At 41.8% G+C, this 21,335-nt stretch overlaps 1 protein-coding gene across 4 annotated transcripts in view; it reads right to left on the bottom strand.

Moving 5' to 3' along the window:
• Ush2a (usherin) overlaps window positions 1-21,335 on the bottom strand; it is a 658,323-nt gene that overhangs the window by 133,784 nt on the left and 503,204 nt on the right. For all 4 annotated transcript variants that reach the window (XM_063236705.1, XM_063236706.1, XM_063236707.1 and 1 more), the window contains 4 exons: window positions 17,565-17,786; window positions 9,171-9,394; window positions 4,967-5,171; window positions 919-1,116 (listed from right to left, as the gene is read on the bottom strand). In XM_063236705.1, coding sequence (XP_063092775.1) covers window positions 919-1,116; window positions 4,967-5,171; window positions 9,171-9,394; window positions 17,565-17,786 — 849 coding nt within the window. The remainder of the gene's footprint in view (window positions 1-918; window positions 1,117-4,966; window positions 5,172-9,170; window positions 9,395-17,564; window positions 17,787-21,335) is intronic.

The following is a 21,335-nucleotide window of genomic DNA, read 5'->3' as shown; positions in this document are numbered from 1 at the left end:
TGAAGAAGTGGGACACTGTGGCAATATTTAATTTTAATTTGGTTCCATACTGTCACATTCAGGCAGGTCTTACTTATATTATCACAAGGACCTGGATTCTTGACATGATCAAATCATCTGTGTTTATCTCTCTTCAGTATCAAACTTTGAAATTGACTTTCAGTGGTAAAACTATTTTGACTCAGCTGAACGTACCTTGGTTATTTGAAAACAGCTCAGACATAGGTTATGATTCCAGGAACTTCTTTTATTATTTTGGTTAATAATAAGTATGTGTGTGTAATATGTCATGATGACATTCCTTGTGGGAAGTTGGTACCTGTGCGTAGCGCATCCTAATTTCTGTCATTCCCTTTCCTGTCTCTCTTGGGCTCCACCCATCTTTTGATCCCTTTTTGTCCTCTTTTGATTCACATTTGCAGTATGCAATGTTTACATTACTTGGGTGGAGTTGGTGCATGTACCTAATAATCCCAATTCCTTTTTTTTTTTTTTTTTTGGTCTCTTTATGCAGTTCAGGCTGGCCTTGAGCTCACTCTGCAGCCAAGGCTGGTCTCAAACTCTCAATGATCTTCCTGCCTCAGCCTCCTAAGTGCTATAATTACAGGCACGCACTACCATGCACAGGTCCAATTCCTTCTTTAAAAATCCCTTATCTCTTTCCTGTTTTGGGCCTCCCTTCATCTCTTGATCTCTTTCCTTGCTGAGAAGGACCTGTCTCCCTATTTCTTATTCTCTTTTATTTGACTCTCTGTTTTTACCCTGGGATTCTCATTTAAGAGAAACAATGTGATATTCAAGCTTGTGCATTGTTTATTTATGCCAAAATTTCCTGAGCACCACACCAGATGGCTGCGGGTGAGATAGCACAGCAATACAGATTAAGTCGGTCATTTTATTTTAAAAATCGCTTGATACCGTTTGATTGTATAGGTTTTTTCCAGTGTAAGACAATCGTATCTTCAAGATCGCCCACTTTGGTCCACCGAGGGGGGTGCACTCCCTCAGGGGCATCTTCTTTCGTGCTGGCTCTAACAGTTTGACTGAATCCTTGCCCGTAGCTGTTCCATGCAGAAATTCTATATTCATACATCGTGTAGGGCTTGAGATACATGTCTGGAAAGACAAAACATGGGTTGTCATGTGTTTCTGTTTCTATTTTTTAACTATCATATTAAAAATAAATATCTAAACTTATATATATATAAAACAATGCTCTCCTTTCTTTGTGTATAAACAAAATTCTAATATCTTTGTTTCAAAGTCAAAAAACAACCGGGCATGGTGGTGCACACCTGTAATCCCGTTCAGGAGGCTGAGGCAGGAGGATCACTGTGAGTTTGAGAGCAGCCCTGGGCTACAAGGTGAGCTCAAGGCCAGTCTGAACTGCATAGTGAGGCCCTGTCTCAAAAAACAACACCCATATACCCCCATACATAAAGCCATAAAACACATTTTAAATGTGTAGTAGAAGAGGTGGCATCGAATTTCACAGAATAGGATTCATGGATTCTGTACAGAGAGACATGGAAACACTGAAGCAGTGATTGAAAAGTAAAAACTCCAGGCCAATGGGTAGTTAGATGCTTCATAAGCTGGTGTATTCACCTCCCTTTGAAATAGGTTTGCAACATCATTTTTTAGTTTTGTTATTATAAATTTTACCAAGTATTATTTCTTATTACTTGGTTGCTGCTACTTCAATAGAATAGCATATGAATTCTAGTGGAGGACTCAAAACTGACCTTCTCCTGGTACCATAGTAATGAGTAACCACACACACACACAGTCCACTGCATATTCCTGTCCTTTTCTACCAAAACCAGAACTGCAGCCCAAACCAAAAATCACCATCTCGCTTAAAACAATAGAGCCATCCGTGCTGAGATTCTGTACTGACCAATGTTTTATTAAAACACTCCTGCTCGAGTCTACACTGTCTGTCCTCAAAGCCTCAGCTTCATGTTAAACTTTACTAACCTAAGAAGTATAAATACTCCAGACATCAGGAAAATTTCTATTTTAAAAATTAACTACTTAAATGTATTTTCCACTTAATCTATAAAGCTGCAACATCTCTTTGCTGTTTTCAATAACTCTTTCGCAGCTGGAGGACCCACGGAGGAGGCCCTGGCCACCCATATTCTATTCACTGGATGTGGTGTGAACTCAGCCTATCCCCTTGGGTATTTTGAGACACATTCTCCTTCCAATTAACCTTGCCCTGCCTGCTTTATAGAATTAATATGAAAATAAAACAGAGTAAGTTATGTGGTAGAACTTCATAAAATGCAAATTTCCCTATAAATGTAAAGGATTATCGTGAGAGTTTGGATCTTGAATTTCCCCCAAGGTCCATGTATTAAAGTCATAGCCCGCCCTGTCTGCAGAGTCATTGGGCAGGGGTGGAAACTTGGAGAGGAAGGAGGGAGCAGGAGGAAGTGAGGTCATGGTGGGGCATGGCCTGAAGGCAGATCTGGGGATTCAGATCTCTTCCTCTTCCTTTTGATTCCTATTTACCATGAGGTGAGCAGCTTCCTCTGCCACGGCTTCCATCAAGATGAACTACTTCACAAAAGGTTCCACAGCATAGGATCCACCAACTATGGACTAAAACCTCCAACATAAACCTTTTCTTCCGTACAAGCTGACATATCTCAAGTATTTCCTGCTGTGTAACACAATTACGTTCTGTCTCTTTTCTCTGTTAGTAGGATACCTACACTACTTTTCAGTGGGGACCATCAGCAGACCCCAAATATCTCTTCCATCCTGTCTCCCTAACTTCTAGTTAGAAGCTAAATTTCCCCATTTCTTTTGATGCCAGCTATGATCAAAGGATTCAGCTCTCATCCTCTGAAGGAGTATGAATGAGAAATGGGCAGGCTCTAAATTCCTTTTAAAGAGGAATCCTCTGCCTCCCTTTGCCAGGAATCTCCTGCAGAAGGATTGGATCTGGGAGCTGTAAGATCCCAGGCTGCACCCTGCAAATGGAAATACCTCCTGAAGCCTAATGAGCCACAAGACCGAAAGCCTCCAGCCTTCCAGTGACCTTGGAGGACTGAGCTGTCCAGACCTCCTGTCCACCCACAACTGCTTAGTACATGTTACATCTCCTTGTGCTGGCACGTTAAACTTCTCTGTGCTGATAACTATTATTCTGCACGTTTAGGCCTCTATCACAGTTTCTAGTACAGTTGCTCTCGGAGGGGCTTTCCACATTCTTTTTCCTACTGCTTTTGGGTCTCCTTTACCCTCTCATTTCTTCCTGTCACTTTTTTCTCCTGCAAGCCCTGGTCTTTCAAAGCTGCTCTCAGCTCATGTAAACAGTCCTTTGGCTTTACGTAGAGTCATTTGCTGAAGTTTTGCCTTTCCTCAGAAATCTGTCTCATTTTCAAAGTTTTATTTTTCTTTCAATAATTGCCAACTCTCCTATCTCCATTCCCAACACACTGCTTTTTAAAACTTCCTGGCTCGGGATCATTCTGTACATTACATGGGACTAACCTTCCAATAACGGAAGGTATTTGAGGGTTTGGAGGACAGGTTTAAGCAATATTTATTTGTTATTTCCATATATACAGCATTTGTCTTTCAACCACAGCTTTAAGAGCTGACAGTCTATTCCTTGGAAAATGTATATACGCTTGAGTCATCCCGTAGTTAGCAAGCTTTCCAGCCACTCATTCCTGCACAAAGATGAAGTGCTTAATGTGGCCTGATCAGCCGGTAGGATCTCTGCTATACCATGACCTTTGACTGCTGCTCCCTGTCCCCCATCTTTCCTCTCCCCACTCTGCCTCCCCCGGAGGCACTTGCTGGCTCCTGAGCTTTGTAAACACGCTGCCTCCTCTGTCTTCTCTTGACTTCACCGGCTCCACTTGGTCCTTTGGTTCACCCTCAGACGCAGTGTCTTCCCAAAGTCTTCCCAGGTGCACCAGGTGTTGCTACAACACTCTTCAAAAGCATCAGACATCGACAACGTGGGCTTCTATTGGTGCTTACACACAGCCCGTTCATCACATTATGATGCAGTTGTGCAGGAGAGTGTACTCCCAGTCACCCCTGCGAGTTCTTCAGACATGGAAGTTCTTCCTTGCTTAAACTGCTGGCCCTAATGTAGTGCCTGCCTGTTAGTAGGTATTTACTTTCATTTTTGTTTTTGTGGTGCTGGTCATCAAACCCAGGACCTTCTACACACTAGGCAAATTCCCTACCACTGTGCCACACCCCAAGCCCCTTAAAAAATAGATAAACTAATGAGTACACCAGTGAATAAATTTTGGTTAATGCTGGTGCTTAGATGTTAATTCCAAGTTTCTCTAAATGGTTAACTTGTTAGTGTAAATTGATTTCAATGGAATTGTTAGAGCACCACTCGTGTGCTTCATGTTCTCTGTGAAAAGGGGAGGTTTGCAATCTTTCATATTCAATTTACAGTATGTTCTGGCAGAAAAGCAATCTGGAGAGTAGATTTTAAAAGCCCTCATAACCTTCCCTTCATATGTGGAAACACCTCTTCACTTCTGGAGAGAGATATGGCAAGTAGGTCTTAAAAGATCTTCAGACTCTTGACTTTGATTATGAGGGGCAGATAAAAGGAGAAAGTTCCTACAAACAGGAATAATTTTAAAATGAGGGTCCATGATTCAAATCTTTAACTGAGTGCAGGAAGAAAATAGAAATTCGGACAAATTGTCCTGTATGCTGAGAACTTTTGTAACCAAATATTGCTATGGTGTATAGCACACTAAATGCAAATAATGAGGAAAAAGTTAACAAAGACCTACCAGTGACACAAATAGTGTCACAGGAGAGATGGGGACAGACACAAGGCAAAGCTTATAATTAATGTGTTATGAGATAAAGGGATCAGAGAGCAAGAGACAGGGGGTAGAAGTCAGAGAGAAGCAAATCTGGATTTCCAGCAGCTTTTCACCGCCCCTGCCCAGCCTGCCTCCGTCACCTGTGAAGGAGAAGGTGTCTGTGCTTCCCATGTGCACAGTGTCTTCCAGAGATGGGCATGTTTCTTCAGTCGATGCCTTCCCTGTGAAATTGTGGGACCCAGTTGTCACCACGCAGACGTGGCTGGTAGAGTTGAAGTCACAGCGGCCACAGTGAGCAGTGGCTTCCATAGACGCTGGGCAGAGAGTTCCACAGGCTCTGGTTCCCTGGGGTGGCGGATGGGCGGGGAGAGAGGGAGAAGGGATTTTAAGCTTTCCCTTGGACACACATCTTGGGTAGGTTTGTGTATCTTTCAGATGATTTTTTCCTGACTTGCTTGATAATGAATGTCTCAAAATTCATGGAAAGAAACCAAAGTGGTTTGTCTCCAAACAAGTAGGCTGCTTTGAAAGAACCCAGACTGAGTTTAAGATTGCAGTTTTGCAAATTCCTACATCTGTAAACACCATCTCAAAGCCTCAGCTGCTTGAGAGGGGAGAAATGGAAATTAAATTTGCCATGAAGGTTTGCTCTGTGAAGGAAGTGAGATGACCCCTGTGCGTGTCTTAGGCTCAGAATGGTCACCGCAAACAATGACAGCAGGCCTGACATTTGACAATTTGATACTCCGGAGTAAACAGAGAATGGAATAGTTGATAATCTGCACTCCTCGTGCTAATGGGAAAGTTAGAACTTTAAGAAACACTACTTATCCAACTTTCAGAAGTCTAAAGTATGCCATGAGCTGCCATTATACTTATATTTTAAAAAAATTTTCCCTGATGAATCTCTGGACTTTACACTTGTGGTAGTAATCATTCTAATCTGAGTAATTTAAATATTTAAACACCCCTAAATATGGCAGCTTCTCCATTCTTCCACGTCTCCCTTACATAAAATGGGTTAAATTGTTCTTACCAAGTTGGTTAAACAACATTGCTTCAGAGAAATATACTGGAAATTCTACCTAAAAATGGCAAATTGAGCACTTGTACTTACCTCTACATCTTCTTATCCCAGCAAACTGACAGTAAAATAATGGTACATATAAAATAAATGTGAAAAGTCTTAGGAAACAGGAAGAGAAATAAGATATATAGCAGTGTTCAAACTTCTAGAAGCTGGGAAGGAGAGGAACGGAGCAGACACAATGCCACGAGCCTACTGATGTCTACCGTTTTCTTTTATCCCTGCAAGCATGGGATTTCAAAGCCTGTTTACAGTAAGAAGAGCCACATAATGAGATTTGTCTGGATGACAAATGCACAGAGAGGGTACACCGACTTCCTGGTGCCCAAGGATGGCCTGCCAGAGTGCAAGGATCCACTCGTTTCCCTTCTCATGGGGATGCGAGGGCTATGTGTGCAGTGGCACAAGACAGAAGGGTCTCAGGACCCCGAGATGCTGTTGGAGGGGACCAAATGACTCCCCTGAGACTGTAATATGTTGGAATGTAATGAAATAAATTGAAACAAAATTTTGCTAAGTGAGCAGGGCATGAGCATTCTCATCACTCATGCATGTACACACACACAAAGGAAAAGGAACAAGAAGGAGAGGTGGGCAAGGAGGAGAGGGAAGAGGAAAATGGTAAAAGGTAGGAGGAGAAGAGGGGAAGGAAAAGGAAGAGGAAGAGAGAAGGAAAGGAAAGAAAACTGTACGTTTACAGATGCACATACTAAGTAGTTTAATTGTGGGGATCATTTCCCAGTGTACACACAGACATCAAGTTACACACAATTTACAATGGTAAACATTTTCCCCTTTGGAACCCTCTCACACTGGCCTACCTGTCTTCACTTTAGTATATGCTAGGCAGCTGTAGCCACAGAAACCCTGAAATAGTGGAGGTTAGGAGGTTGGCAAGTTCTGGATGACATGGGAAAATGTTTGGTACAATTAGGCCCTGGACAACTGTCAAGGCAAGCCATGTGCTCCGAGCTCCCTGGGCAGGGGAGGAGGTTGTAACTGGATCATTAGCAGTTTGTGTGCATCACTCTGATACATTTGGCAAGACATTACAAAGTGAGACAAGCCCAGGAAAGAGTTGGAAAATTAAAAGGAAGAGGCAGGGAGGGCCCCAGCAGCGTAGAAGCCTGGTGCCAGTGGACATCTGGGAAATCTACTGTGCATGTTACACCCCGAGAACCCTTGCCCCCTTCCCTCCAGGATCACCCAAGTGCCGCAGCCAAGCGTGTGCACCATTCCGACCTGGGGTACAGTGTTAAAGACAGTTAATTAAGTGTGCTGGTTAAAGGTTCTTGTTAAAGTGACTCCCTGCGAAAAACCCACCTTGCCACATGATAAACCTACTGTGCTCCCCACTGAGGGCCAGGGCGAGGCTCCGCACAACAAGGTCTCAGTCAGCCTCCAGGGAAAAGAAGAGAGTTCCAAGCACAGAGAAAGAAGTTCAGCGTGAGCATGAGAAAAAACACAGGAAAAGAAAAAGAAAACTAAAATTGCATCCAAAGAATAAATGAGACAGTTCAAGATATAACGGGAACAATGAAAAGGCAACAAGTAACTAATATTTTCAGGATGCTAAAAATAGATACTCCTGGAATGAAACAGCAGTAGGTGGACGTGAGTTAAACAAAAATCAGCAAAGGGAGAGGCATTACATTGTTTAAAATGACAGGTGAAATTTGAAGAGGTTAATGGGATGAAAGAGAACGTTAAGGCGACGTATTGTGAAACTGAAAAAAAATGAAGGGTGGATCAATAGACAAGGAACGGCAAGAAGGAGAAAACTAAAACATCAGTTTAGGAAGAGAAATAGCCAACTGGTGGATAAAAGAGAGATAAAAGAAAAAGCCAATTTTCAAATGAATAATAAGATAATATTTCTCGGAGGACTTCAGCCTGAAAAATTCCACAAAAACACACCATTGTGAATGCTAATGAGCTCCATAGTGAGATACATTTTCATGAAATTTTAGAGGAAAAAGATAAAAACATTTTGAAAACCTTACCTATAAAGAAACACGAATCAAAGTATTACTAGAAGCCTAAAAACTGTAGAAACATCTACAAAATTCTGAGTGGAAATAATGTTTATCCTTGAAATACATATCTGGCCAAGCCATTAATGCAGTGGAGGGTAAAATAATGACCATTTCAAACATTGAATTACTTTCTGTACACCAACAAATGAGAAGACAATTCTCCAAAATGAGGAAACTCAGGACCCAGAATTCAGGGTACCAACATGGGGTGGGGTGGGAGAAATTCCTGATTGCTAGCTTTGGAAAGCCCTGCATGACATGCTATAAGGTTCCCCTTCACACTGAAATAGAAGAGGAAAATCTCCAAGAGAGGGATTTCAGGAAAAGTGGTGGAATTTACGTATTGAAAATCACCTACCACCTGCTCTCCGAGTCTATGTGGAGAAATACTACCTTGTCATAATAATTTAACCAACCTTATGTATCATCTAATCATTTATTGTTACGAAGGTCTTGCTGAGGGGCTGACAATCTGAGAAGAATAATTTCATGTCCAGTGTGTATGATGTCCTCACAAGGATCGTGTAGTTGCCATGCTCAGCAAGTGTCCTTCCGCTATCTTTGACCCATTTTTAGCTGCTTTAGGATGAAAACCAATTCCAACATATGGCACAGTGTTTTGCTCACCAGTGCTTAACGCTATAGGTTTCTGGGACCTTGGTCAGGTGTGATGCCCACAAGTGCGGCATGTGTAGATAGAAGGGTCACAGGAGATGACCAGGATTGGTCCTTCACTTTGGGGTTTAACATCAGCATCTGTTCGTTCCATTCTATCTAAAGGAAGACAGAGAAACTCAGTCGAGTGAATCAGTGTCCCAAGGTTCCCATGAAGGGAAGATGGCAGATGCAGGTGATGGGTGATCCAAAGGAGCTAGAGTTCCCACCCAGCTCCATCTCCAGCACTCAGGGCCATGAAACAATACCATGCAGGGGACCAGGACAAGCCGAGCAACTCCCCTTGCACACAAATTCCAGTCCTGCACTCATCAGAGGTGCTGGACAACGCTTTCCTGAGAACAGCTAATCATTATTAATTCCTTTAGAATTCATTGCAATAACATCAATCACAGCCAACATATTCGGTATTAATATGGATATAATGTGAAAATGAGCAACGCACACAGGAGTTTTTATATTCCTATTTTAGAAAAATAGTTACGAACAATGTATTCCTCTTCCCATTGTCAAATCAGCGTCTCCGAGAGGCTTCTCATCAATTACCTTCATCGTGGCTGCTGTTGAAATCTTGTCAGAGCAAACATATTTCAAAGGGTTATATCCAACTCCATTACAGCATTTCTGGCTCTCTGGGATAAGTTCGGTCTCACAGCATTTTCCTGGCTCTGCGACATTCATTTTAACGTGTGCTTCAGATTCTCCACTGGAGGCCGAACAGCATATGGTATCTGACATATTCACATAATCCTGCCCGCAACACAACATTCCTGCAACAATAAAATGCTATATATGAATATGAAGTAAAAAAGGGTAGGAAACCAAGACTACTGTAAAGCGTGGTGTTAAAAACATCAGAGTTGGGCAGTTTCAGGAACGTTGCGAGGGCTAAGGTAGCTTCTCTCTACCCCAGTGATTTAAATGTGTGGTGAGGGTCCTTCTTACCACGAGCGCCAGACGCTAATTAGCCAAAGAACACACAAGAGGAAATGTTTGGAAACCACTCAGCTGGGCCACTCTTCACCTGTGCTCCATAAAAATAGATCAGATTTCTATCATCAAAACTGCCTGACTGTTTGGGGAGGATATAATATCTTGTTGCAGATGACAGACAGAATAGAGTACTCCGAGAAAGGCCCAGAAATTCACAGGGAAGGAGAGATCACCCAGGCCATCTGGGATAAGAGGTCATCCGAGATGTGGGCACCTTTGTAGATTCTTTCTTGATGACTTAAGAGGTGGCATCTCAGACCAGCTGAGCACCCTGACTGGTCAGCTGTACCGTTCAGCCTGGCTCTGTTCTGCACCTTTGTGCAGGGACAGCTTAGAGGGTGGGGAAGCCAGAGAAAGGGCTTTCAGGGAAGAGCCAGCCTCGATTGCTGCATCTCCTGTAGAGATACGAGCCCGAGACACATAGACCTTCTTTCTCCCAGAAAGTTCAGTTTAATTACCTGCATTCTCCTCATTTAGTTATTGCCAGAGAACAAAAACTGCAGAAATTTAGATATAAAAGCCTGAGTGAAGAATACTCTAGAGTCTGATTAAGCTAGAAATTAAGATGCCTAGATTCCACACTACAATCCTATCATCTCAGAACTGATATGCAATTATAGAGCCACACAATGTAGGAGTGATTTACCTTAATTAGAATTTTGTTTATTTATTATTAGGCCCAAATGATAATATAAAGAACCTCAAATTCAAAGCGCCCTTAGGTCCTGCATTGTTTAATCTGGTCCTGTACAAACATCTGAGCTATGCACTGCACTCCGAATCATAGAGCAAGGAGTTTTAAATACTTCTTTTCTTAATCCTCGAAAGTAGAGCCAGTGTGGTACACGCCTTAAGGATGATTATCTATGTGGTTCCAAACAACTTTTTTTATTTTTGTCTCCATTTGTAAAAATATCTTTTAATATTTAAAATTTTTCTTTATGATTAATACTATACACTAATCACAATAGAGTTTCGATAACTATGTTTACTTAAATGTGATAATTCTTTAAAGTGACTGGCTTAAAAAGACTGTTGTGTGAATAGCTTTTTACTGTTTTAAGATTTCCAAGCAAAGTTCTCTCAAATAAAATATGAACAGCAGAGTTATCATTGTAGACTGAGTTTTCTTTACAGGGTGGAGGGTGGTTGGTTTTTGTGTGTATATACATACGCAAATACCAACAGACATTGAAGTGTGTACACACCTAAAATAGAAACAAAAAATTTAGGTTTTTGTATCGTTCAGATATTTTTCTGATACTTCCTGATCAGACATTTAAATACAACCTTGGATTTTTTCATAAACAAGAATAAATGTATTTAATGTTTTAAAGATTTAATGATATAGGTATATAGCATATCTTTAATATTACTCTTTTCTCTCCTCGTCAGTATTAAACACTATTGAAACAGCTTATTCCACGCTCCTGTCTGTATCTATGAGATATACTACTGAATGAACCTTGGATTCTTTCTGTCATTCTTCTCCAGCAATTTTCTTAAAACTATTCACGCTTCTATTTTAAAAACAATCAAAATCTGAAAACTGGTCTTTCTCCCCCTCCATTCCAAATTACTCTTCTGTGGTTTTACCGTTCTTTAAGTATGAAATCAAAATGCAGACCCTGACCTAATTCTAAATTCCTAATCAGTCATCTGATCGCTCTGAGGGGCTTTTGACAGGTCAAGTAAAATTTTGATAATGAACTGTTTTTACACTAGAAAGAAAAAAACAAAACAGGAAAAAGGGTGCTTTCTCTCACAAAGAGCTTCATCTCTGTTTCACTGAATTGAAATTTTCAGCCAGGATTTCACTTGCATAACAAGAAGTGACTCCCTTTCTAGTTTCTTTGGTAAACCATTACTTCTTTAATTATTATCAACCTTGTTCCAGTGTGATAAATTGCTAATTACTTAATACCCTAATCAGCGTTCATTCTTTGTACAGATAAACTGTGACAGTGCCATTAATTTAAATAGTAATTTCACTTAATGGCCAGAACGGCACACCAGATTTTTATGCAGCATTTTCTGAAGACTGCATCCATCACTGCGATATTCTGACATAAAGATGTCTGACGTGCACTAACTCACTTAGGGAGCACAGATGTTGCAGGGCAGAGTTTGGTAGTAATTCCCATAGTGCATCACTTCAGCATGAATGAGCTGCATATTCAGAGAAAGACAACCTTCCCAAACTGCACTGCAATAGCTTTTGACCCCTACCTCATCTATTACATGTAGCATTTGACTTTTGAACTTTGACACACAATATGCACAATTTTAAATATGCTCAAAGAACAACAACAACAAAAATATACTATGCGTTATTGATGGATCGGTCTATTCTTGCAGAAGATCTTCAGTAAATTTGTACAAAGGCACAGAGTCTCGGCAAGCAAATACAGCTGTTATTGAAGTGGTGTGGTGCACACCAAACTTGTAGATGGCTATTTTTTGGGTCAAACAGCACATATTGTCTCTCTACACTGTGGATGTAGCCAATGGGGGGCTTTTTGAACAAAGAACGGAGACAAGAATTTTTACTTACAATATTATCAATACTTCAAATGTGCCAACAAACGTATTTAATATTAAGGAGTCAAAAAGAAATTGCTTATAAATATATCTGCTTCATTAATTTCAAAATAGTTTCACCTTCAAAATAAGACCTGTATTTTTCCAAATTAAAACCAAAAATTATGCATCATGCTTTTAAGGTTAAAAAAGAAAACAGTAGTAAAAAGCAATGTGGAATATGATAATCATTATGGAACTTCAGGGTTGATTGGAGGAGCTACATGTTGAGCAGTGAGATTGCACATTTTGGGTCTAGAGGAAAGAAAATACTCTTTCATGATGAGTTCTTAGGACAAACATAAAATCGGTTGGCAGAGCTCTCAAGAAAAGAAACCCGTGCTTGTATTTCCCACTAGATGGCTCCCTACCTAACACCACAAGACAGAAAGAAGGCGGAGGGAAGAGTATGGGCTATATAATCGCAATAAATTTTATAGCATGTAGATCTTTACGTTTTTCAAAAATTTGTTTTGTTACATGGACATCTTTGGGATACATTCTTTCAACCCAACTCCCTACATCATAGGTTTCTGTGGCTATCCTCCCTTCTTTGTGGAATTCTAAAATTCCATCTTAGGAAACAGTCATTTTATTGGTGGCAGTCATTTATTTTGCAAAAGTCAGAGTCCAGGACATGGAAACACAGCCTTTTGGAAACAATTTCAATATACAGTTTCAGATCAAAGGTTGCATGGGCAAAATTTATGATAGAAGTAAAGGAATACATTCCCAAGGTTTCCCATGGCTCGCAAAAAAAATCCTTCCCCTTCGAGTGCTAGAAAGGCTTTAATTTTCATCATTTAGTGCTCTAGGATATCTCACGTCTGACCCAAGATGAGTGCCATAGATGGTAAAACCATATAAGGAAAGAGTAAGAAAAAAATGAGTAATAAAGGGGCTTGAAATATATTCAAAGAAGATGGATAAGGATCCATCTCGTGGAATGACGAGCACTTCCATCCCGAGACACCTGTATAACACTCGGCACAACTCATCTGCCCAGAGAGAGCACTAAAAACATAAACGCTACCCTAGCACTTCTGCGGCAAAGCATCTGTTAATTCACTCCATTTATAAAATACATATTGACAAAGACAACTGAACTGGGACCAGGGAGATTTGATTTGGTGTGAGAAAGTCAATTCAATGTGATTTTGTTAAAGGGCTCCTGCAGGCAAATAAAAGAGTTTAAGTAATAAAGTACATAAAGAGATGTTTTATGAGCCTGCCCGGGCGTGTGGCAGGCTCACAATGCCGGGCTCGGGAAGGAGGTGCAATGCAAGCCCTGTGTGGCAGGGACAGTGTGTATCTAGCCTGGGGAGAAAGAGGGCTACGTGGATGTTCTAGAAGGTCACTGAGGTTGCAGTCCTTAGGCACAAGAGGAACTAGCAACAGCGGAGAGGCAAAAGGCCATGCAGGATTGTGTTTTCTCAGGGACTCCTGCAGCGTTCAGAGAGACTCTCCACCTCTTTTTATATTTCCTCTTTAAGTGTTATTTCTCCAGTCTGCCATGATTCCATGAGCTGGTGGCATTTAAAAGGAGCCATAAGCAGCTACCCTCTAATCTTGATTCACAGGAGATGAGGGGCCACTTAATTTGATTAAGGAATGTTTGCTTGGCATATTGAAGTAAGTACAGAAGAGATTCCTCCTTCTAATTTGTGCAAGTATTTAGTGTGCAAAGGGCAGATTCTTTAATGTGTGGTTCTTGTTTTCCTGGCCATTCAGGAGGAATGGGTCCAGGACAGACTGTAAGGCAGGCGGATTTGCATGTTTTATGTGTGCTTTTCGTTGAAGTCAAACTTTGCAACTTTCCAAAGACTTCTCAAGGAAAAGCGATGAAAACTCCTCATCCTCATTAGCACAGAAGCATCTAACTTTAGAGCTACCGCCTTCTCTCTCCTGCTCCTTCGCATTTATTCCTCACCTACATTTAATTAATCTCATTAAGCCCACTCTCACAGCCACATTGATTCTTCCCAGAGTACTAAATAATGTTCAAATCCTTCTGCCCGCTCAGATTTATCTCCGTCTGCCTCCTTCCTGGGCATGTAGACTTCGATGCACTGACGAGCTCATTCACTCGGAAGTGTTTGGAGACTCTTCACTTGTGTTTACATCAGCAGCACCTCTGAAAAGTCCCGCTTACTGCCTGTGCCACAGCCCGCACGGTGCTTTCTTTATCACCTGGGTGCGACTTGTTGAGCAGTCTTATTTATTATTCCTCTTTTAAGTTGCTGTATACTTTTCTCCTTAGTTAGACCGTAAGTTTTTGTGGAATCGGCCACTTCTGTACTCAGAAAGCACAAAGAATGATATCTTGAATACGGCCTCCATGTGATACATATTTATTGATTGAAGGAATATGGCAATTGACTGAAAACATCAATAAAATGAGACACTCTGCTGTCATTTTGTAACTCTGTCCTATTACTGAATTAAGGAGACAACATTTTTACATACTCTTTGCTTCTATTTTAGCTTCTTCATCCAAAAGAAGAGGAGGTAGTGGTCACTCAGAGCAAAGGGAAACTACCCAAGCACCATGATTTTCTAGTGTACATTAAAATCCCTTTGATCTCAGGATCACTTTGTACTCACACAAGTATTGGGATCTCCGAATAGTCTTTATGCATATGAGTCATATCATTTAATGCTCACTATCTTAGAATTTTCAAAAGTTGAAAGAGTTATTAATTCATTTAGAAATAATAACAAATTCATAGTACATTTATGAAGAATAGACACATTTTCCAAACTGAAAAATTTAATGAGAATGACCCTGTTCTGCATTTTTGCAAGCCCACTTCAGGTCTAATTGAATGGAAAGCAATTGAATTTTCAGATCCATCTCTGTGCTCTGTTCCTGGCAACTTCAGTTGTCGTGCAGGCCCAGGAAGTCTCTGCTGTGGGCTTCTGAGCAGGTGGGAGTTTCGAGGACAGAGAACGGTTGGTTGTGATTGTAAAAAGTAGCTCTGATCTCAAAGACCACTGCAAGATTCTTGGAGACCCCCTCAAGTGCCGAGGACAGACTTTAAAAGCAACTGGCTTATACTCCAGAGACAGAGTACCTTTCCTTCTAATCTGTACTAGTATTTAGTGTGCAAAGGGCAGATTCTTTAATTTCTGGTTCTTGTTTTCCTGGCCATTCAGGCGATGCACACAACTTGGTTGTTACATTGCACGGGACTGGCTCATCAGATTAAATGGGCATGGATTTAGTATGAGTTGGAGCAAGCCAGTGCTGTAGAGGTATCAGAACACTTACGTCAGCTAAGAATGAAGGCCTTCCAGCCACCGATGGAGTTACAATTTCTTCTTGGCCACAGGCGGGAGAGATTCATGGGAAAATCCCTCATCCCCCTTTGTATTTAGATGTCAACATATAGTTGAATTCTAGTCAATGGAATGTTAATAAAGAGAGCACTTTGATAGCAAAGCCAATAAAGGAACAGCGGTGGAGTCTGGGAAATATTTAATTTGGGTTCAGTGTATTTACTACATTGGTTTCAGTCGCTCCCATAGAAAAAAAGAGCCAAGTGTTGAATATGCCATTTTAGATCCAAAGTGAAGATGTGGGGTGTGTGGATTTACTCCTAATTCAGATGCATACAAGGGGAAGATTTAAAGAAACAAAAAATCAGATGGTAGAAAAAACTATGAAGCAGACACTGGAAAAACTAAAATAGATTAATTCTAACTGTTCTGATATAAAAAAGAGGATTGCAGTAAATTAAATTTCAGATCATAACTGAAAATAGTGAAAGAAAATGATAGATTCAGATTTGAGGCAATGCACAGGCGATTTGATTATTGGGTCATGTAAATTATGAAGAGAAGAGACTCATAAATACATTGGAGAAAGTTCCACTTCTTGTTGATTTACAGGCAGGATACTGACATTGCTGATAACTTATAACCCAGATTCAGACGTTTAGAAAGAAGACCCATGAAATACAGGTTTAAAAAGTCAACCCCACGAACAATTAAGTCACTGCAAATCACGTTCAGATCAGAACAATTTAGGTGGCCCAGGACGCCGGAGAGATCCCCTGTGAAGGTTTCCTGCATTTGACGAGAATCCTACACATTGACACAATGTATGCGCTGTGAATTTGAGGGCCTTCTTTCCAAACTCAGAATGATTACAAGCAGCTGTGGAACCAAAGCAGAATGACTGTCTTCTCTCTGGTAATTGCAGTACAAAGCCCGTGGGGTAAGGGAAAGGGACGCGGATGTGAGGTCGGCGGGAGGGGCAGGTGGAGGGAGGCACACGGGCTCCCCGCGCAGTAGTGGGATTTGCTCGGGGTGTTCTTTCTTTCTTTCTTCTTCCTTTCTTTTCTTTTTTGATTTGTCATTCATTTTCTCACTGTAAATAAACACTCTATTTTGTTGGCCTTCTTTATTTTTCTTTTTTCTGAAAAGGCTCCCAAATCATGTAAGTTTCAGCTGGCCCAAACTCCAGATTTGACTAGATTGATGACCTCAGATACATTTCTAGTGTGCATTCTTCATTTTCCTCACTTATATTTTATTATCATGTTCATTTCCTTACCTGTTTGTTTGTGTGCAGTGCTGGGGATCGAACCCGGGGCCTCATGCGTGGTAGGTGAGAACTCTAACACTGAGCTTCACTCCAGCCCATCTCCTCATTTTAAAAATGTGCATGATAGTAGCACCTGTTTTCAGATTGCTGAGATTAATTTATTCCACCAGTAATGTGCAGAACACTTGGGACAGCACCCAGCAGACAGTAAGTACTCATTTAACGATAACCATTACTTTCTATTTGCTTTCTTGGCAGGTGGCGCAGCTCTGGGGGCTGAACCAGTCTTTGCACTGACCCACCGTCCCACTTTAATCTTTCAGATGGGGTCTCCCGTCACCAAGTCCCCACACCTTTAAATTTTGAGTCTCACTGAGTCACCAACCTGTCCAGGCTCGAGCTTGAGTGTGGGACCCTCCTGTCTCGGCCGCCCAGAGCACCGGGGTTATAGGAGCACACGACCACTCCCAGCTGGATGGCTGTTAGTGTTAGTTTCACGGATAGTAAGGAGAAGGATAATTTGTGCGGACCAAGTCTTGACTAAGAAACATTCTTTCGCTGCAGAAGCAATGGACTCCAGAGCAGTTTTGTTTTGCACTATTTTTTTTTTTTTTTTTTTTTTTTTTGCTGTATGGAACACTCTCCAGTGGGAGTGCTGATGGATCCCATCAGGTACACAGATGAAATGGAACATCACGGCTTTATTTATGGTGTTACTGATCGCGGCACAGGGCACAGTGAATGTGAGCTTGAGCGAGGGCACCCTCGCCCCCTCGGGAGGGTTCCCGGGTGTCCCCGCATGGAAGGTGGGCCCTTACCTGGCAGGGCGGGGTACACCAGGCCCCGCACCTCGCCTCCGCAGCACCGCACCGCGCTGCTCACCACCTGGCCCCCGCAGCACTGCCGCCCGCGGCCGTCGTGCAGGACCCCCGCGCAGCAGATCTGGTGGCCGGAGGAGGCGTAGGGCATCCTGCCGCAGCACGCGTCGCCGAGCCCCACGGAAACGCGCTCGTGCTGCGCGTCGGGACAGCAGATTTCACCTGTGGGTTTAGGACAAGATCAGTCATCGCCGGGCTGCATGGACGCCGCCTGCCTGGCAGCTGAGTCCGCCTGCAGCCAGGACTCCGAGACCCACGGCTGGCCGGACAGAGTCACCAGCAGGAGGGCGGTCACCCTGGAGCTGCATGATCTCAGCTCAATTCCGAAACTTTTGTGTTAAGGATGCTTAAACCTGTGGCCCTGATAGTGCTCGCCCTCTTCTAAAAAAGGAGCGTATTAGGTCCAGGCAATGACTTTTGTCAGAAAAAACCATGTCTTGGGATCCTTTTCAGTTTAATATAAGTTTTCTTTTTTGAGAATGGGATGGATTAAGAAGCTAACTTGTAAATAAACCTACACTGTACATGACTGTCATTTTCTTAATCACTCTGTATTTATTTGACCAAAGACAAAGCCATGACAGCAAAACAGAAATTAAATGCTAGCAGGGTCTGGAGAAGCTGGAACAGGAGGGGACTGCTGTTGAAAATGGAAAATGGCCAGCTATCATGGAGCAGAAGAGGAGTTCCTCAAAAGGCTTAAGCACAGAAACGCCATATGACCCAGAAATTCTGATTTGGGGCATATATATATGGAATTGATTATGTAATCAAAAGAATGCAAGCTGTTTAGACAGATATTTGTGTACCCGGTGTTCGCTGTGATTTCATTCACAATAGCCATAAAAGGTGAAAACAGTTTAACTATGCATTGATGGAGAAAGAGATAAACAAAACCTGGTGTCCACATACAAGGGAATATTATTCGCACCTGAAAAGAAATGGATTCCTGACATGAGCTACAACACAGACACATCCTGAGAATGTTATGCTAAGTGAAAGAAGCCAATCTCCAGTGACTCTGTTGAATGCTTCTAGCTGCATGAGATGCCTGGAGTGGTCAAATCAGAGAGGAGCAATGGAAGTGCAGTGCCCAGGGTGGAGGGCAGACAGGAATGGAGAGTTGGTGCTCAGTGGGTACAGTTTCTGCAGGGAAAGACAAAGCATTCTTAGAACAGGTAGGGGTCACTGTACACCAGTGTGAGTATAGTCAATGCCACTGAACAGTGCACCTAAACATTGTTAAAATGGTAAATTTTGTCTTATATGTATTTTCCTGTCATAAAAGATCCAGTCTCATAAAAGAAGAAAATAAATCCTATAACTCAATGCCTATTTTCAGAGACTACTTTCCTACCCCTTGGAAACACTTTGGTCTCATAAGCAGTAAAGTCGGTATCTCTGCTTCCCAGAAGACATGTTAGACAACCAATGGCAAAGGCGTGCCACAGTGTGGAAGACACTACAGCCCAGAAAAAGAAAATGTCAGGTCAAGTTGACAGAAATGAAAGAGGAGGACAGGGACACTGCTATGTCTAGTTCATAAAAGATTAATGGTTAATATTCATACAACAGCGGGACCCAGGGAAGTATTTACTCTGCCTCAGCAAGAAAGATGAAAAGGAAGAACAACCATGACAGATTTGCACCTCCCTGTGAAGGTAGCCATGAGTCTAATCTTATCAGCCCTTGATGTACCAGAGAAATTGGCCCGCAGTTGTAACATAGGAGGCTGGGGACCCTTCTTCATGAACGGGCAAATGCCACTGTGTCTGGAGGGGCTGGTTGTTTGTGGACGTAGGTACCTGACACAAAGGATGAATTCAGTCCCGTTTACCATCGCGTTCATCTCTTGAAATTTCCCCAGCACGCAGGCTCACTTCTGCTTTTTGTCAAGGAATGTGCAGGGCCAAGGCCCTTGCTGATGTCTGTCCAGTTCTCTTGACCTCCCCGCCTCGAGAACCGAGAGCCAACTACACAGCGATGGCTTGGAATTACCCCATCCGTGGCAGCCTGCCAGAGCTGCTGGAAGTGGATTACTGAGCTTCAGCACTGGTCTAGGAAGCACCTTATCCGTAACAAACCCGGCCAGTTTTTCACCTTCTGTCCTAGGAACAAACTAAATGTCTCAGGGACAGAAATGTCAGCTACCTCTTTGATTCTGCTTTTGTGTTTCTTTGGTCTCTCTTTTAAACCAGTGCATATTTTGGTGTGACAATTTGACTCCAGGCACCCACTGGGAGGAATCCACCGCAGATGAGACACCAGGATCACATGTGGACACTGGGTCATTCTCTGTGACTTTCAGGAGAAGCCCCCATGCTGCAGCTTGGTGATGGCGCTGACTTGACTCTTTGACCAACATTTGTCCCCTGGAATCTGTTTCCAAGAGTGCGGAGGGCAAAGATACTTTAGATGGGGACTCATAGGACAAACTCAACTTCAGAGGACTTCGTCTATCTGGATATGCTCCTAGTATGCTTTTCTTTTTAAAATATTTAAAATTTTTTTTTAAAAAAGCAGACTACCGATTTCATTGGGATTTCACCAGTGTCTGTATACATTCTTTTTACAATGTCTTTTTTTTTTTTTTTTTTTTTTGTCTTTTTCACTGTTTATCGGTACCAGGGATCGAACTCACGACCGCCTGCTTGCAAGGCAGGCACTTATGCTGCTGAGCTAAATCCCCAGCCCCCTTTACAATGTCTTTACATGTGGTTCTCTGACATGTTATCCTAGATACAGAGTCACGTAACCTTCAGTGCAGTTAGGGTGCAGCATCAATCTGAAACTGTGGAGAAGTAGCACTTTGGTAACTTTGAAAACAGTGACACAAATCTATCATTTTTGGAGCACATTATATTACTACACAATGATTACATTCCTTGGGTGAGCTGGTGCCTGTACATAACATATCTTAATTTCTTTTTTATTTCCCTTTCCTTTCTCTCTTTCTCTTGACCCTCTTCCCTTTTGAAAAATATCTCTTGCCCCATTTCCTATTATGTTTTATTTTGCCCTTTATTTATAATTTAGGTTTCTTATGTAAGAGAAACGTGATATATTAGCTGTGCCTGATTCATTTCATTAACATTCTTCTGGTCTCAAGTCATACCCAGTTTTCTACAAATGACTCAAGCTTGTCTTTCTTTATGGCACAGCTGTGTTCCATTGTGTGTTCTCTTTATTCATTCATCTGTTCGTAGACATATAGGTGGCTTGCAAAATCAGCTATTATGAGTGTGTTGCTATAAACACGAATGTACATGGATCACTGTAATACAATGTCTTGAATTCTTTTGAGAAGATGCCCCTCGAAGGTAATTAGCTGGATTGGATGGAATTTATAGTTCTAGCTTTTAAGGACTCTCCACACTGACTTCCGTAGTGGTTACACTAGTCTACATTCCCACCAGCCATGCATAGGAGTTTGTTTGTGGCCCCACAGCCTTGCAGGCATTTGTTGTTATTTGATTTTTTGATGACAGCCATTCCTTCTGAGGGAATCTCAGTATTGTTCTAATTTTCATGTCTTTAATGGCCAGCAACGCTGAGCATCTTTTCATGGATTTCTTGGCCATTTGTACTTGTGCAAAATGCCTATTTCACGTGCTTATTTTTTGATTGTGTCTTTTTTGGGGGGGTTAATTTTTTTGTTATTTACATATTCCAGATAGTAGTCCTCTGCATGGGGAATATCTGGAAAAAAAT

Source organism: Cavia porcellus, unplaced genomic scaffold (assembly GCF_034190915.1).
Source record: "Cavia porcellus strain 051 isolate PalLab524CR breed Dunkin Hartley unplaced genomic scaffold, mCavPor4.1 scaffold_26, whole genome shotgun sequence".
In the NCBI taxonomy this organism is placed as follows: domain Eukaryota; kingdom Metazoa; phylum Chordata; class Mammalia; order Rodentia; family Caviidae; genus Cavia; species Cavia porcellus.
The sequence above is the reverse complement of the archived record's forward strand: the minus strand, read 5'-3'. Positions and strand labels throughout refer to the sequence as shown.